General features: G+C 45.7%; 1 protein-coding gene across 2 annotated transcripts in view; it reads left to right on the top strand.

Moving 5' to 3' along the window:
- PRKG2 (protein kinase cGMP-dependent 2) overlaps window positions 1-19,284 on the top strand; it is a 96,786-nt gene that overhangs the window by 8,511 nt on the left and 68,991 nt on the right. For both annotated transcript variants that reach the window (XM_053251223.1, XM_053251222.1), the window contains exon 2: window positions 3-533. In XM_053251223.1, coding sequence (XP_053107198.1) covers window positions 16-533 — 518 coding nt within the window. In that variant the 5' untranslated portion in view covers window positions 3-15. The remainder of the gene's footprint in view (window positions 1-2; window positions 534-19,284) is intronic.

Here is a 19,284-nt window from a genome sequence, read left to right as displayed (position 1 = left end):
AGGTCACCAGCCCAAATGGGAAATGGCTCAGTGAAACCCAAGTACCTGAAGAGGCCAGATAGTCATGTGGGCAACTGCCCTTTCGGTTGTTCAGCTGGTGGCAAGTTCTTGAAAGACCCGGGTTTGAACATCAGCACCATCACAGGCGCTGCAGATATCCTGAGAAGCAAGGTTTGGGAGCTCGAAAGGGAACTGAAGAGGCAGGAGGAAGAGTTGCAGGAGAGGAACTATCACATCATCGAGCTCCAGGAACAGCTGGCTAAGCAAACCAGAACCATCGCAGACCTTACTGAGGAGCTCAAGTGTAAATGCATCCAGCTGAACAAGCTGCAGGATGTTGTGGACACCCAAGGAGCAAACCCCTTCCTCTTCTCCCCTCTTAAAGAGGTGCCCAGGATTAGCCAAGCAGCATGCAGTAACAGGAGGAGAGGTGCTAAGGAAGGGGTGTCTGCAGAGCCAACGACCCGGACATACGACCTGACAGAGCAGCCTCGGTTTTCCTTTGAAAAGGCAAGGGTCAGAAAGGCCTCCAGGTGAGAACAGCTCATGGGCTGGGAATGCAGACATGCACAGAATCCTCAATGCACAGAGCACATTGTGTCGCAACTGAGCAGTCAATGCACATTACTGGGCATGGTGGCTGACACACTGCGTATCATTTCATGTGCCTTGCAACGTAATGTGTTCATGCAGTTGCCCAAGAGTGCTGTTGTGCTAATTCTGCAAAAGCATCTGCACAATTGACGGCCATGATTTCCAGTGGCCGTCAGTTGTGGAGCGGCCTTTGTGCAGTTACTGCATCTAGCGCACCCCTGATATTGTGCAACTCTGTGAATGTTACCTTGCAAGATGCTTGTAACATTGTACAGTATGTCCGCCTATCATCACATGGTGATTGTCTCCCACAACTGCTATAATGTGTGGAGCCCATCTTTATATTGTGCATCTGCTTTTCACTGAAGCGCTCTACGTGAACACAGTGGTTGGTGCTGGCAAGGGAGCCTTTCCATGTGATTCTGAAGCACAAAAAGGTGCCTGGCTTTGCAGATGATGGCAGCTGGGTGAGAAGAAGGTCATTTCACTGTTCAAATGATATGTGCTTTGTTACATATTAGTCTGTGTGCTGATGAACCAAAAATCCAGAGAAGCACATCACAGTGCCACACTCATTGCTGGGCTTTGATAGTTGGTGCTTATACTGTTTTGGGAATATAAATGGTATTATCCTACTGTATACCATTCTTCAGTTTAAGAGGTATCCCTTGGCTGTAAGAGAATACTTGGATTGATCTTGCTGCTGTAGCAGAGTTGTAATTCTATGGAATGCAGGAACAGGCTGGGAAAGGCTCCTTCCTCTGATGAGCTTATTATGATCTGCAGCTGGACAAGAGGACAATTGATATGGGAGGAGGAAGGAAGGGAGAGAGAGCTGGTCCTGTGGTAGCAAGATTGACTTGTCCCCTTAGCTAAGCAGGGTCTGGTTGCATATGAATGGGAGACTACATGTGTGAGCAATGGAAGATATTTCTCTCAGGGGATGGAGCCGCTCTGGGAAGACCATCTAGGTTCCAAGTTCCCTCCCTGGCAGCATCTCCAAGATAGGGCTGAGAGAGATCCCTGCCTGCAACCTTGGAGAAGCTGCTGCCAGTCTGTGTAGGCAATACTGAGCTAGATGGACCAATGTTCTGACTCAGTATATGGCAGCTTCCTATGTTCCTATGAGAGCTTTCCATATCGGGGTTGTGAACCTCACTGTGCATAAATAACATTCTCAGGCAGAGGCGCTCTTACCCCTGGACTTCAAGGCCAAAGTCCAGGCCCTCAACAACCCCTGGGGTCCTCCAAATCCTTCTTAGTCTGTCTTGGGTGGCGCTGGGGGGAGTAGGGAAAGAAATATGTGGGATGGGAATATGTTAAGTTGTGTGTTGAAATGTTTCTGCTAATGCATATTTGCATAAATATGCCTGGTTTATATTCTTACATTCTTGTGAGTATAGTTGCTGTTTGTACCCTCTAGTGCCCACGTGTTAAAAATACTGCATGTGTCACATGCAGGGTGGGTGGGGGGACTCCAAAGGCCTTTAGGTCCAGGCTCCAAAATCACCTAGGTGATCACCAAACTCTGTTCTCAAATAATGAGATGCTGCTGCTGTTGTTTGTATCACACCATTTTGGGCATTTCTAAACCAGGTCTGGTGGATTGTGTTTAAATATGCGTCTTAACTTTTGTGTCTTAATCTTGTTTTCAGTGGGGGGGGGGGAAGTGGGGCTGTCAAGGGATTTATTTATGTGTTTAACAGTGCCACACATGCACAGTAGACAGGTTTTCCCAACTTGGCTTTTTCGCAAAAAAATATTATCCCAGGCATGGAAATTCCCATTTACCTGGTTGCCTGTAGCAAGTAAGAAGTGCTTTCAAGCAACTGAGTGCTTTTGTAAACTGGAAATTGATCATTTTCTTCTTTCAGACACCTGTATCCCACAAATACTGGAGTTTTGAGGTACATAGGAAGCTGCCATATACTGAGTCAGACCATTGGTCTATCTAGCTCAGTATTGTCTTCACAGACTGGCAGCGGCTTCTCCAAAGTTGCAGGCTGGAATCTCTCTCAGCCCTATCTTGGAGATGCTGCCAGGGAGGGAACATGAAACCTCCTGCTCTTTCTTCCCAGAGTGGCTCCATCCCCTGAGGGGAATATCTTACCGTGCTCACACTTCTAGTCTCCCATTCAAATGCAACCAGGGCAATCCCTGCTTAGCTAAGGGGGCAAATTATGCTTGCTACCACAAGGCCAGCTCTCCTCTCCTGCAGGTGGTAGAGTATAAATTATGTGGACTACTACATAGTAACTTCTGGATTTATTTTCAAAGCTCTTTTATCATGCATCAGAGACTAGTTTCCCTCTTACTACTCTTTCCCCATGCATCCTGCTCTCTCCTCCTGTTGCTGAACATACGAAGCCCATTCACATGTTACGTTCAACACTAGTACGGTACAATGAATGTACAGTTTACACAGGTACAGATCTGTACACAGGTACAATCATTCACATGTTATGTTGAATGTGGGTACAGAAGTATACTTCCTATCTGTACTATGCATTTGGAGGGCCTGTATTCAGATTCACTTATAAAATGAACACGGGTACTGTCTTTCACACACGTATACAAGTGTACAGACCTCTCTACACTCGTACAGCATAATGTCTGAATCGGGCTATAAAACTGCTTTGTACTGAACACTCATGAAACAGGCTAGGTGTGTTGACTCCCCATCGTGGAGCCATGGGCTTTTGGAAATGGAAGCCGGAATGTCAAGCTGGCCAAACACTAGCCACTATGGCCAGTTGGAGTTGGAGTTGGGTTTAACTTTTGTGTATTAATACCCGTTGTGCTCTATGGATGCCAACAGAGCAGAGGCTCCCAACCTTGGGTCCTCAGATGCCGTAGGGCTACAACATTGTCCCAGACACAACATCTAAATCTGGTTGGGAACCCCTACCGTAGATGAGCACTCTATCCTTGCATCTTTAAGGTGAATTTCCTTTATGCGCTAGGCATGGACAATGAGTATGACAACTGGTCCTACTTAATGCCAGAATTGTTCAAAGTGGCAGATCCTCTTCCTTTTGGACATGAATGTATGGGCATGGGGAGAACTTTTAAATTCACCAGATGTTAAATAAGATGAAGCCATTGCGATAACCAGAACAATCCCCACAGGCAATTCTGAATTTTTCCACTGCAATTGGTATTGATTGACCTCTACAGTTGGCAAGCTGTGACCTCACCCAGATGCTTATGGATCCCTTCCCCCAACATGCTCTGAGTAAGATAATATTGTAGAAGACACTCTCTTCAGAATACCCTTCTGTGATGGTGGCTCTTTTGCATGAATCCCTCCTCACAGAACTATGAAGGGACCTGGGTTCATTTTCCCCTCTACCTGCTGTCATCTGATCTTTGTTGAAAGAGTACTGTTTATATATCACTTCTTAAAACAGTCTTGCAAATAAATGTACAGAAACTACCAGCCAGCCTGCCTACACATAGAGGTGCTGGGGGGGGGGGGCTGTGGCACAGTGCTAGGGTGTCTGCCTTGCTTGCAGAACGTCCCTGTTTCGATTCCTGGTGTGGAGGAAAGAAGGAGGCCCAGGGTGTGTAAGACCCTAACTTTCCAGCCTCATGCATCCCCAGATTCCCCTCAGTGTTTTCTCTATTTTTTTTTCATCTGTGTGTGGGCAATATCAAGGCAGTGTGCGCTCATGTGCATTCAGGGTAGAACCTTCCTGATTTAACCTGGTTGATTGATTGATTGATTGATTGATTGATTAAGTGCAGTTAAGTCAGTGCCGACTGTTAGCTACCACATAGATAGATTCTCCAGGATGATCTGTCTTCAACTTGGCCTTTAAGGTCTCAGTGGTGCATTCATTGCGGTCATAATCAAGTCCATCTACCTTAGAACATGAGAACAGCTCTGCTGGATCAGGCCCAAAGCTCATCTAGTCCAGAATCCTGTTTCACACCGTGGCCCACCAGATGCCACAGGCAGGAGTTGAGGGCATGCCTTCTCTCCTGCTGTTTCTCCCCTGCAACTGGTGCTCAACTGGTACTCACCTTGCTGCTGGTCATCCTCTTCTTCTCTTCCCTTCAACTTTCCCCAGCATTACGGACTTCTCAAGGGAGCTGGGTCTTCGCATAATGTGTCCAAAGTATGATAGTTTGAGCCTGGTCATTTGTGCCTTGTTTGAAAATCCTGAATTGATTTGTTCTGTGAACCATTTGTTTGTTTTCCTGGCTGTCCACGGCATCCTCAAAAGTTTTCTCCAGCACCAAAGTTCAAAAGCATCCATGCTTTTTCTAGCTTGCTTCTTCAAAGTCCAGCTTTCGCATCCATAGCGTGTCACGGGAAAAACCGTTGTCTGAATGATTCTAATCTTTGTTAGGTATAGACATATCATGGCATCTAAATATCCTTTCCAAAGCCTTCATTGCAACCTTACCAAGTGCTAGTCTGTGGCGTATTTCTTGACTGCTGGCTCCTTTACTGTTGATGGTCAATCCTAAAAGGCAGAAGCTATCCACCACTTCAGTGTCTTCATTATCAGTTCTAAGGGTGGTTGCTGTACCTGTTGTCATTAGTTTAGTCTTCTTTACATATACATTTAACCTGAGCGGGATCTAAAAATAACTGAGCGGACATTTAAAAATGCGTGAGCATGCGCACACATGCACGCCTTAGAGGGAACATTGACTCCCTCCTAAAATTGGTTTTTTGCTGCCACCACCTGGCTTTTACACAGGCAGGCTGGGAACCTGAAACCACAGCGTGGACCTCCAGAGCACACAAGGAAGGGTCCAGTCAGTGTGTTAATGCAGGCAATTCCCCTTTTAATCTAAAAGGGGTAAACCCCCAAAATATCCCTGAACCCTTCTGTTGCACAATGACCAAGATGATGCAGGTAGACTTGAACATGTTTTCAAATGTTCACCTCAGTGTGGTTGTTTTTTTAAACAATTAAAAACATGTTTTTTTTTCAGAGAGGCTTTTTCATGTTTTATCTGCTGCTTATATCTGTAGGTTTTTTGTTCTTCGCTTTTTACTAAAAACTTTTAATTTGAAACTTAAAATTTATAATTTTAAATGTGGTTTTAGCTTGGGGGTTTTAAACACTTGTTTACTTTTATTATTATTATTTACTTTATATTGAAGCTATTTTATTAATGTTGTGAGCTGGCCCAAACAGTAGTGTACTGGAGGGGCAGAGTATAAATATTTTAAATAAACGTTATTTAGTATTTCATAGCACAGACCAGGGTTATAGTAAAAACAAGTTTAAAAAAAAATTTTTTTTTTTAAAGGTTCAAATGGTGTTTCAAATGGTGTATGACTGTTCTGGTGTTTCAGCAGAATAAAAGCCTGACCTTCACACCTGGCATCTCCAGGTAGGGCTGAGAAATATTCCTGCCTGAAACCCTGGAGAACAACTGCGGGTCAGCATAGCCGACATTGAGCTAGATGACCAATGGTCTGAGTCAGTACTCAGAGTTCCTATCGGGGTGGATAAAGCTCTTTGCTGTCTGTAGGCGGCCAAAGATTTGCCACCCTAGTGGCAAGGGAGGAAGGAGGGGGGAGTTTAAATCAAAAATTTTAATGTTTAAAACTGCCTTGCACCTGCCTGCCTCCCAAATTATGATGGTGGCGGGGTGGGGCAAGACAAATTTGCAGGCACGCAGAGAGGGTGGCGATACCCCTCCTAACCCAAGACTGCCCACCTCCCAAATGAATGCAATCGCCCAAATTTGGGCCTTTCTGCGCACGCGCATGTGTGTACAGAAAGGCCTAAAACCGGGCGATTGCAGTCATTTGGGAGGTAGGCGGGCTTGGGTTAGGAGAGGCATTGCTGCTCCCTCCATGCCATTTGCCCACAAATTTGTCTTGCCCTGACTTGCCGCCGTCATAATTTGGGAGGCAGGCGGGTGCAAAGGAGTTTTAAACGTTTTTTTAAAAAAATGTATTGAACAACATTTGCCGCTGGGGGAATTTTGCCACCATAGGCAGTCGCCTCTACTGCCTCTCCCGTAATCTGCCAGTGCTTCCAATGTCATCACTTGTGGCTTAGATGTCCAAAAACAACCAGTTGTTGTGAAGCATCAGTGCTTGGTTGTCTAGAGCAGGGATTCTTAGCGTTGGGTCTCCAGATGTTATTGGACGTCAACTCCCATAATCCCCAGCCCCAGTGGCCTTTGGTTGGGGATTATGGGAGTTGCAGTCCAATAACATCTGAGGACCCAATGTTGAGAATCCCTGGTCTAGAGCATTTTTAAAAAACTTGCCCGAAGTGATTAAGACAGTGGATGGCAATTCATAAGCTCATCTCAACATCCTTATGAGGTAGGTCAGGGTTTCTTAACCTTGGGCCCCCAGATGTTGTTGGACTACAACTCCTGTCATCCCCAGATATGGCCTGGGATGGGAGTTGTATGTCTAAAAATGATGGGAGTTATAGTCTAAAAACCTCCGGGGGCCCAAGGTTAAGAAACCCTAAGGTAGGTCATTAAAATTCAATTTTTACAGACCAGGGAACTGAAATTGAGGGCTAGTGAAAGCCATTACAGCCACGCCGTCTGGCTCCTATTCAAATCCATGGTGTGAGCGCTGATTGAGAACTTTTAGCCTTCTGCCTCTGATCAAAGGTGCAGGTTTTCCAAGCTTGCAGCATGGCCAGGATTAATGGAAGTATAAGATCCAGTGTAAGAACTCGTGCCTCCATATTAGGGGTTATAGGCCTGGCTGTTGTGATTTGTACAATCGTGGCTGCTCACAGCCCCCATGTGGAGGGACCGACTCATGAAACTGGCCCCTCGGTCCAGTGTCATCCTGGCTGTGAGCCCATCTAATCATGATGGGAAGGAGGCCAGTAGCTCAGTGGTAGAACATATGCTCTCTGCGCAGAAGGTCCCAAGTTCATTTCCTGATGTTTCCAGTTATAAAAGGACTAGCAAATGCCTGAAGCTATGGAGTACCATTTCCATCTGTTGTGGCTGGGGATTTTGGGAGTTGTAGTTCGACAATAGCTGAAGGGCCAAGTTTACCCACCTCTGCCCTTTAGGGTAGCCCCTTATGTTCTTGAAGTAACTGCTCACTGGGTAAAGAGGCACCTTTTGAAAATTGTTGTTCTGTTTATATTTAGCAGAGGGAGAGCAACTGTCCCTCTCCAACCCCAGCACGGCATCTCCCCAGAGGCTGCTGGTGGTGTGTACCTTGTGTTTCCTTTGAGACTGTGAGCCCTTTGGGGACAGGGAACCATCTTCTCACTATTCTCTTTCTGCATAAACCACTCTTTTAGTGTTGAAAAGTGATGTATGAATAATAGTAATAGTAATACATTGCGACCACCAGCTGTCTGCACTGGTCCTTGGTTTACATGTGGCTCCGAGGTTCCTGTGTGATGAAATATTGCTTTGTCAATCACCAGAGAAGGATAATAAAAGTGCCAGAGAATAGCACATTAATTAATACAGGTAAAGAAGGATTGGGGTGAGGGGATTAAACAAGAGTGATTTCTCCGGTTTTTGGTTTTTTCAGTATGCTGCTCGTCCTCCCCCCCTCCCTCCCCCCCTCTTGTGTTGTTGCTGTTAGCATCAATATGAGAAAAAGAAGCCAAGGTGTTCCAGAGTAAGTTGGCAGGGATTGTTTGGCAAAGGGAAGCAAAAGCCGTCTTGGAGGAGTCTGTCTTCCAGATTATAAAATCAGTGTGGAAGTACGGCTTGCTATATGTTTTGTTCATGTCAGGCTTCTAGGATTGTGCCTGAGTCTGTCGTTTGAAAAATGTCGTTCTCTTCTTCAGAAATGCATTTATACTTCTCTACCCACCCCACCCCCATTCTCTAGGACCTTTGAATTGAAACTTTAGCATTACGATGAATATTTATATACCGCTTTTCAACCCAAGTTCCCAAAGTGCTTTACATAGATATAAATAATTATTTACAAAAGCAGCACAGAGTGCCTTTGCTCGGCTTTGGCTGGCAGGCCAGCGACAACTTACGTACATACTTACTTACTTACTTAATTTATTTCATTTGTACACGGCCCCAAACTTTCGTCTCTGGGCGGTTAACAATAGTATAAAACAAATTAAAATATATACAAAAACTTAAAACAATTTAACAATTTAAAAATCAGCCACAAATTAAAACCTTATTTATTTATTTTTAATTAACTTCTCGGAGGGCTGGTCTGCCCACAGTTTCACATGCATGGGTTACATTGCAGATTGATTTCTGCAATGTGCTTTTTTATGGGGCTGCCCTTGAAGAGTATTTGGAAGATTCAGCTGGTATAGGATGCTGCTGCCAGGCTATTAACAGGAGCTTGGTTATATGGAGCAAGTTACTTCATTTTAAAAAAATTACATCTGCGAGAAATTCCCATCTGCTTCTGAGCCCCTCAGGGTGCTCCTTTTGAGCTTTCATGTTCTAAATAGCTTGAGCCCCAGACTGCTCAACTCCTGTTCTGCTCGACTCCATATATATTTACTCCATATATATTTACGAAGACTGCTTGACTCCATATATATTTATAGCTGAGGTCATCTGGGGAGGCCGTGCCTGCTTCAAGTCCTTTTCCCAGCTAAGGGCCTGACTGTGGTTGCATCCAGGCTGTGGAACTCTCTCATGAGATCCATATTATCTCCTTGATTGCCACCATTAAGAGAATCACCAAAACTTTTCATTTGGTCTATGGCCACCTAGTGGAGCAGCGGGGAAGTAACTTGCCTAGGGAGCAAGAGGTTGCCGGTTTGAATCCCTGCTTGTATGTTTTCCAGGCTATGGGAAACAGGCTTGTATGTTTCCCAGGCTATGGGAAACAGCGTGTATCAAGCAACAGCGATATAGGAAGATGCTGAAAGTCATCATCTCATGCTGAGCAGGAGATGGCAATGTTAAACCCCTCCTTTATTCTACCAAAGAAAACCACATGGCTCTGTGGTCGCCAGGAGTCAACACCGACTTGACGGCACAACTTTACTTTATGGCTTCAAAACTTCACATAAAGCCATGGACCCAGTGAAACAGGATAGTTTTGGTGACTCTCTTAAGAGGGATGGTTGGCTGGCTGTTTTGATTATACTGCTGTCTGGTTGTTTCCAGTGTTCCCTCCAAGGTGTGCGCATGTCCCTGCGCTCACAAGTTTTCTGATGTCCGCTTAGTTAATTTTAGATCCCGCTCAGGTTGAATCAGGAAGGCCCCATTCTGAATGCAGGTGTGCACACACTGCCTGGATACTCTCACCCAGAACAAAACTCATTCCGCACACAGGTGAAAAAAATTAGAGAGAATACTGGTTGTTTTAATGTTTTGATTTTTTTTTTAAATTAATGATTGTGTATTTTGATGTTCATCACATTGGATGTTCATTGTGGCTGGAAAGGCAGTCTAGAAATGTCCAGGTTATTTTATTAATTTAATTTAAGACTAGAAAAATGTTGTTGTATTCTACATGTTTAAAGATTGTTTTTTTAAACAAGAAGCTTCTGAAAAGTCCTTCAATCTGTTTATAGTTTATTTTGACAGTGGCAGACATGCTCCAGACGATACAACTGGAGCATTAAGGCCAAACTAGACATCGAAGTCATTCACACAATCAAAAGCTGTGTTCTACCTGGGTTTGGGAGCTGTGTGTGCTCCCAATTTTCGGTTGTGTGGAAGCAAAGTAGAAGGAAAACTTGAGTAACCTTTCTTCCTACCCTGCTTCCACACAATCACTTCTACCCAGGTTTTCCTCTTTCCTTGCTTCTACAAAACTGAAAATGGGGAGCACACACAGCTCCTAAACACAGTTGTGTGGAAGTAAAGTAGGAGGGTAGCTTTTCTTCCTACCTTGCTTCCACACAACCAAAAATTGGGATGGCACACAGCTTCCCAGCCTGGGTAGAACACAGTTTTTGATTGTGTGAATGACCTCATCACATTGTTTGTTCACATACTTGCCCCATTGATGTATAAAGTGGGAAGGATGGTGATGTGGTCTTGATTTTTACCCTAAAATATGTATGAGAGATTCATGCATGCATTCATTCATTCATTCATTCATGCCACCCTTCATCCAAAGGCCCCAGGGCAGTTAACAACAAGAAAAAGAGAAAACTTCAATAAAAACAAACTGCTAAAACAAAAACACAGCCATGTTAAAAAGAGAGCTGGAGGCCACTCAGACCAAACGTCTGTTTAAAAAAGGTGGTCTTCATATTCCTCTGAAAGTCTGGGAGAGAGGGAGCCATGCAGTTCTCAACTGTAAGTGAGTTTCACAGCCTGAGGGCAATCACTGAGAAGGCCTTGTCCCGCATGCTCGGCAAATGAGCCTCAGTAGGCGTCAGCACGCAGAGCAGAACCCTCCCAGTTGATATAAGGTGAATCTAGGTGGGTAGATTCAGCAGGGTGCAGACAGTCCCTAAGGTACTTGGGGCCCAAGCCATTTAGGACTTTAAAGGACTTGGCTGGTGTGTAGCAAGGTGAGAGAGGATTCAAATTTCCTTGTCTGTGTGGTGACCCACAACCACAATGCTTTAAATATGAATGGGGCAAGTGTGAGAATAAATGAATGTGGCTTCTTCATCACATCCGTTTTAGTCCTAGCATTTATTTAATATTGTTCAACTTAAAGGTGGCACTGAACCACATTAAAGAAACTGACACAGATTTAAAAGGAAGCAGGTCTGATCTCCCCTCCCCACTCCCTTCCCCTTTGAGTTTTATGAGCACAGTCTGCTGTGAGCTTCTTCTATGCAAATCCCACTGAAATGAATGTGAACTGTGCACAGACGCAGCCAAAGGTATTATAGGGACATAGGAAGCTGCCATATACCGAGTCAGACCATTGGTCCATCGAGCTCAGTATTGTCTACAGAGACTGGCAGCAGCTTCTCCAAGGCTGCAGGCAGGAATCTCTCTCAGCCCTATCATGGAGATGCTGCCAGGGAGGGAACTTGGAACCTTCTGCTCTTCCCGGAGCGACTCCATCTCCTGAGGGGAATATCTTGCAGTATTCACACGTGTAGTCTCCCATTCATATGCAACCAGGGTGGACCCTGCTTAGCAAAGGGAACAAGTCATGCCTGCTGGCACAGTATTGGATTGCCTGAGACAAAGCACAAAATCCTGCCTTTCCCCATGCCCCTAATGTTTTGAAAGTGGTGCAAGTGGTTCCCCATGGCCTTGCATGTTTTGAAAGTGGTGCAAGGAAGAGGGAGATTGCCAGCTTTCCCTCGTTTCTCCTTGTGCTTCTTCCAAGCTTTGAAAGGAATAGAAGGAGAAGGTTTTCTTGCAAAGTTTGTGAGTGTCAAATCAGTCCCAAAGATCTGCTCCAATATGGTGGTGGTGAGTCATCTTGCCACCCTCTTGGTGCCCAAATAATCTGCTGCTTGAGGCAACTGCCTTGCCTCGCCTTATGAAAGGACCATCCACTTATTCCTCATGGCAATTTTCCCCCAATTTATCTTTCTTCTCATGATATTTGAAACTTATAATTTGTTTTTCCACTTTAATATGATATAATAGAGGTGCATTCTTACTGCATAGTTATACGCCTACTAATTATTACCCTGAGAAAATTAATGGGGAAACACAGTGAAGTGGGTGATGTTTGTTTCATCAATCAGCATTTATAGAACTATTCAAGATGGGCCTTTGGTGGAATTAATTTTTCTTTATGTTCTCGGTAATAAATAAGTGCACCCATGAAAATAACAATTACAAACTGAATCACTGAGGTAAGTTGATAGGAAAGTAATAATTTGAGAAAACAGGGTCGACATTCAGTTAATTAGCATAGGTTGTGAATCAGTATATTGTAACAAACAGTGGTATTGAGTATGTGAGCCCTTGGGGCTGGGAGGACCTGCTCCCCTGCTAACAGAGCAAAGAGGCACCTTTTAAAAGTGGTGATTCTATTTAGTTAGCAGGGGGAGAGCAACTGACCCTATCCATCCCCAGCACAGCATCCCTCCAATCAGAGGCGTAACTAGGGAAAACGGCGCCCGGGGCAAGCACTGAAATGGCGCCCCTCCACTGTGCCCCCCCGTCGCCCCCCCAACATACTACATTATACTTAGGTTTTTCCTCACAAGCGCCCGCCACCGCCGCCAAGCCAGGCCACTGACTGGCCGCCAGGCACCAGCAAAGCAATGGGGGGGGGGCGCAGGCGGCACGGAAGGGACCGCTCGTGGGGAAGGGGGCACTGACGCGCTCCCTTGACTGCTGCAGCACTGCTGCACTGAGCAGGAAACATTTGTATTAACAAAAAAAAATTAAAATTTTTTTAAAAAATTTGGTCATGGCAGCGCCCCCCATGTGACCAGAAAAGATGGCGCCCGGGGCACGTGCCCCCCCTGCCCCCCCTATAGTTACGCCTCTGCCTCCAATGGCTGTTGCTGGTGTCTATTTTATGTTTCTTTTTCAGATTGTGAACCCTTTGGGGACAGGGACCTTCCTTCCTTCCTTCCTTCCTTCCTTTTTTTTGTAAACCGCTTTGGGAACTTTTGTTGAAAAACAGTATATAAATATTTGCCGTATTCGTACTAATGTAGCGTTGGGAGCCACTGCTAATGGTAGAAGTGGATGAAGGACAGCTCTGTTTCACTCCCACCTACCCACCCACCCACTGTCTTCTATAATGCTGAGTGTTTGTATTAAGCTCTAAATTGAGAGTTCCCACGATGGTAGCCATGATGGCTGTCATAATTAACCCAGCTGGGGTGGTCAATACCATCTGGGTGGACGAATGCTCATTGTGATTTTTGACAAGGTCTGCACTCCTAGAGACAGAAAATGGGTGATAGCCTTGCATTTGCTTTCCGTGTGTTATCATGCTTTCATGGTCCTGATCATTGGGCTTGCAGTGACCAAATTTGCATTGGTGTTTTAAAAGTTCTAAAAATACACAAACTACTATAAAATGTTATCGATGTTGTCAGTGGAATGGAAATGAAAATTGGTGGGAATGTTCTCCAAAGAAGGAGAGAAGACAACAATTTGTTCATTGTTACCCTAACCCTGACTATAATTCATTTCTCTGTGTAAAAATGACTGCAATTTTACCCTAATTGTGTGGGGGTAGGGATGAAGAAGGGGATGATAACACAGAGAAAGCTGTAAGTGCAACAATGCTGTCACGTATTTCCCACCTCTATGGGGTTAGATGTTGCCAGAAATCACTATGGGCAGCAGTCCTCTGAGATGGCACCAATGGCCAAAAGATGTTAATCTGGCTCATGGACTACTGGGCATGATGGGAGTTGTAGTCCAATAACATCTGGGGATCCAAAGCTGGAAATCCTTGACCTGAATAACAGAAAGAGCTGCTTCATCTCAAGTCAGCATACTGACAACTCAACAGACATGAGGTCATTCATATAACCGAAAACTGAGTAGGACAATTTTTGGTTGTGTGGGAGCAAACAACTAGATAGGAGGAGGGGAAAGTGCCTGTTTGGGAGACAGGAGTTGGGTAGGACAGCTTTTCCTCCGCCCTCCAAATGCTGGGCATGAAAGCTGGGTAGGAGAGCACCATCCTACCCAGCTTTCCATCCTACCTTGATTCTACACAATCACTTTCCCCTCCTCCTTTCTAGTTGTTTTCTCACACACAGCCAAAAATTAGGAGCACGCACAGCTCCCAAACCTGGGTAGGACACTTGTCCTAACCAGGTTTCAGTTGTGTGAATGACCTCACAGTCTTCTCAGTCCTGCTGCCCAGATTATTCTAACTGGAGAAGCTTTGGGGTGAACTGGGACCTTAGACATGCAAAACCTATGCCCTGTTACTCAGCTGTAGCTTTGCCCGCTGTGTACCTTTGTGAATCATGGCTTCTGTGTATCTTTCCACCATTTTAATTCCATGTTTATTATAGCAATGATGCATATCTAAAAGTTCATCTCCGTAATAGGTAGCAACCTAAACAACAGTTTCTTTGATATATAGCTAATGAAACGTCAGACCAGAGTCAGGGGAGATGAATGACTGTGTTAATTGTAGGACACAGCCAGACAGGCAAAGCTATGAAGTTGGAGTGCAAAATCCTGGGAAAGTAGTGACATTATCTTCTGCTCAACATGTTGTTGTTAACATAACATCCTTCTAAGGTTCCTGGTCCCCCCAGCCCCAAATGCTGTGGGGTTTTTTAAAAATGCTGCTTTTGAGTGTTTTGCTTCTGCTATTATGCTTTTAGTGTATTTTTATTGTTGTATTCTTTTAATTTTAGTTAGTTGCCTTTCATCTGCAGAGAAAAGCAGGGTACAGTTTTAAAAAACAAATAAATAGAATTTGCAGCACTATTCTGAAACTAGCCTTCTCTTGGGAAGTCGTAGGCTGGTTCAGTCATTGATAGGGTAGGACAAGCATCCTACCCAAGTTCAGGAGCTGTGCATGCTCCCATTTTGTGATCATTTGCTTTTGGAAAACAAGGTGCGCGGGGGAGAAGTGATCATCTGTGAGGGTCCCACTGAGTAGGAGGGCTCTGTCCTACCTGGCAGCTGAGATGCCTCCACTCACTCTTATCACCTTGCCCCAAAACGGAAGGTTAGAAACAAGTCTGCAATTGTTCAGGTTGGAGGGATCAAGGGAGGGCTTTTTAAATAGTGATCTCACCACCGCCTCCTTGAAGCACGATGTCATCTGTCCTCCCTTAATGAAGTATTGATTATTATAGCCTCCAACCACCTGCCTGTACATGTGACCTCCCTGGCAAATTTTATTAGCCATGAAGGGCAAGGGTCTAGAGCGCACAAAATTGCCTGCAGGATCTTGCTGCCCAGGATCTTGTCCACATCCTCAGGCTGCACCAACTGAAAAGAATCCAACACAATAGGACCGGATGGTACCCAAGGCTCATCTGCCGGAACTGCCAAAATCCTGGAGTCCAAATAGGCACAGATGTGAGCAACTTTATCTGCAAAGTGGCATACAAACTGGTCACAGTGGGCCATTACACAAGGGGATGTTTCAAGCAATTTATTTATTTATTATTAAAACTTTTATACCGCCCTTCCAAAAGGCTCAGGGCGGTTTACATTAAAACACCATTAAATTCAATTAATAATTAAAACAAAAATTATAAAGCATAAAAAATAATTAACAATTAAAAACATTGTAAAACAACAATTAAATAATCAGAACAATTTAAAAACAAGTTTTAAAAAGCTGAGAAAGCCTGGTTGAAGAGATGTGTTTTCAGGTGTTTTTTGAAAAAAGCCAGAGATGGGGAGGATCGTATCTCATCAGGGAGCGCATTCCACAATCTCGGGGCAGCAGCCGAGAAAGCCCGTCTCTGTGTAGCCACCAAACGGGTTGGCGGCAACTGGAGACGGACCTCCTCAAGTGACCTCAATGGACGGTGGGGCTCATAGCAAAGAAGACGCTCTCTTAAATACCCAGGGCCTAAGCCGTTTAGGGCTTTATAAGTTATAACTAGCACTTTGTATTTTGCCTGGAAACCTATTGGCAGCCAGTGTAACTCCATCAACAAAGGAGTAATGTGGTCTCTCCGAGATGACCCAGAGACCAACCTGGCTGCCGCATTCTGAACCAACTGAAGTTTCCGGACTACGTACAAAGGCAGCCCCATGTAGAGCGCATTACAGAAGTCAAGTCTGGAGGTTACCAAAAAATGTACCACTGATTTGAGGTCATTGATCTCGAGAAATGGGTGCAACTGGCGTATCAGCTGGAGCTGATAAAAAGCACCCCTGAGAAACCAAGAAGAGAAATTGATCCAGAAGTACTCCCAGACTGCGAACCTGTTCCTTTGGGGGAAGTGTGACCCCGTCTAGAACAGGTAGATCAAAATCGTCTCTAGAGTTCCGACCCCGCACAATAAGTACCTCCGTCTTATCTGGATTCAGCTTCAGTTTATTCTCCCTCATCCAGCCCATTACTGCTTCCAGGCAGGCATTTAGGGAGGATATGCCAACTCCTGAAGAAGTTGACATGGAGAAGTAGATCTGGGTGTCATCAGCATACTGGTAACACCCAGCTCCAAATCCCCTGATGATCTCTCCCAGCGGTTTCATGTAGATGTTAAAAAGCATTGAAGAAAATATGGTGCCTTGAGGGACACCATCCTTAAGCTCAGATTTTGAAGAGGAACAATCTCCAATCGACACCATCTGGAATCTGTCCGAGAGGTAGGAGCGGAACCACTGTGAAACAGTGCCTCCAACACCCTCAGACGTTCCAGAAGGATACTATGGTCGATAGTATTGAAAGCCGCCAAGAGATCCAAGAGGACCAACAGAGTCAATTTCCTCTGTCCATTGCCAATTGGAGATCATCCATCAGGCCGACCAAGGCAGTCTCCACCCCATAGCCCGCTCAAAAGCCAGTTTGAAATGGGTCCAGATAATCAGTTTCCTCCAAGATCGCCTGGAGCTGAGAGGCCACCAGCCTCTCAATTACCTTGCCCAGCCATGGGAGATTGGAAACTGGCCTATAATTGCTCAACTCTGAGGGATCTAACACCAGCTTCTTTAGAAAAGCATAATTGCCTCCTTAAGTCAAGGAGGCATCCTGCCCTCCCTCAGAGAAGCATTTATGATTTCTACCAGGACGCCTACAACAACCTCCCTGCTAGATCGAACAAGCCATGTTGGACAAGGGTCAAGAGGACAAGTGGTAGGCTTCACCGCTCCAAGCAGCTTGTCCACATCATCAGGAGTCACAAACTGAAATTGATCCAGTCGAATCGTATAAGAGGAGTTGTCGGACACCTCCAGTTCAGACATCAAATTAATTGTGGAGTCTCCATCTAAGTTGGCCCGAATTCGAGAGATTTTGTCTGTGAAAAATTCATTAAACACACCACAGCGGGTAACTGATGCTTCCAAATTCTGGTTCAAGGGAGAGGGAGCAGATACTAGTCTTCTCACAACCCTGAACAACTCCGCTGGATGTGAACTCGCAGAGGCAATACGGGCAGAAAAGAACCGCTTCTTTGCCGCACGTATCGCCTGAGCATAGTTCTTTAAATGTGCTCCATGTCGTAATCTGTCGGATTCGAGTCAAGTTTTTCTCCACTTGCGCTCCAGTCACCTACCCTTGCCACTTCAGCCCCCGTAGATCTTCCATAAACCAAGGGGCCAATTTTGAAGCAGGTCGGAGGGGACGCTTAGGAGCAATCGTGTCTACTGCCCTGGTGAGCAGGTTGTTCCAGTTCTCAACCAGGGCATCAACAGGATCACCAGCAGAGCCAACAGTAAACCCCTCCAAGGCTTCTTGGAATCCTACCTTATCCAGTAACCTCTTAGGGCGAACCATTCTAATAGGCCCCTCACCCCTGCGAAAGTGGAAAGCGGTTGTAAGTCCAACCTTAACCAGATGGTGGTCCATCCATGACAACAGGGAGATCGTAGGAGTCCCCACCCACGGAGCACCACCCTGATCAGAATAAAAGACCAAATCAAGTGTGTGACCTGCAATATGTGTTGATCCAGAGACCGCTTGGAATAGGCCCATAGTCGTCATGTCCACTATGAACTCCTGAGCTGCCCCGGACAAATTGGTCCCAAAATGAACATTGAAGTCCCCCAGCACCAAAAGTCTTGGAGACTCCAATGCAAGTTCTGCGACCAAGTCCGTGAGCTCAGTAAGGGATTCCGTTGGGCAGCGGGGCGATCGGTACACCAACAGAAGTCCCAATCTATCCCTGGTCTCCAAATTCAAGTACACACATTCAATATGGTCCGATACCCTGACAGGGATCCTGGTAAGGGAGATGTTATCCTTATAGACCACAGCCACTCCATATCCCCGCCCACGTCCCATCACCTGCTCCTCTACAGAATATCCTGGAGAGAGAAGCTGGGACCAAACTGGGCCACTGACCTCCCCCAACCAAGTCTCAGTAATACACATCAGGTCGGCCCCTTCATCCATGATCAAATCATGGATGAGTTCAGATTTATTTTGGACCGACCTGGCATTGCAGAGGAGCAAGGTAAGGTTATGTGGGATGTTGGCAGTGCTTCCCGAGGTCAAAGAGCTGGCAGGACAGCCGGAAAGGGGGACAGCTATTAGATTTCTGACCACCTTCCCCCTGGAACAGCCTGCTGACCTGCCAACGTTTCTTCTTCTATTCCCCACCAACACCGGAATAGCTGCCCCACATTCAACGAAGGCCCTCCCTGCCTCCCCATCTCCAGACAAACCCCACACACATTGGAACTTCAACCCAACCTCAGCACAACTTAAAACTGATTAAACAGAAGCCCCACTATTGAATGCCTCCCTCTGTACAAATGGTTGGACAAAGTGTCCAGCCCTCACCCTCGTTTCTCCCCCAAAGTGGCTCCCCCAAAGGGGCGACCCCCTGTGGTGTTGCCCCTTTGGTGGCAACCCCAGTGGTGGTGGGCCCGCCGCCACCGGCAGTCTTCCTATATAGGCTGAGCAGCAAGCTCAGCAGGTGGAAGTAGGAAAAACTGCCCAGTCACCCTTACAGCCCCAGTCCTGCAAAGCCTCTCTGCAAGCAGTCCTGGGGGGAGGCAGATGGCAACCAGGGAGGGCAGAAGAGAAGAGGTAGCCAGACAGGCACCCCATTATCACACCCTGGGGAAGATGGTATCCTCTTCTCCCCCTCTCCAGCAGGCTTCTCCATACCTTTGCAAAAGGTATTGCAAATAGGTATTGCAAAGCAATACCTTTGCCATTCTATAAAGGTCCACTGGCCTACGCTGAGCAGATGCAGTAGAGGCAGAGAAAAAAGAATTTCTTTACCACCCCTACCA

Source organism: Hemicordylus capensis, chromosome 5, assembly GCF_027244095.1.
Source record: "Hemicordylus capensis ecotype Gifberg chromosome 5, rHemCap1.1.pri, whole genome shotgun sequence".
NCBI lineage: Eukaryota > Metazoa > Chordata > Lepidosauria > Squamata > Cordylidae > Hemicordylus > Hemicordylus capensis.
The sequence above is the reverse complement of the archived record's forward strand: the minus strand, read 5'-3'. Positions and strand labels throughout refer to the sequence as shown.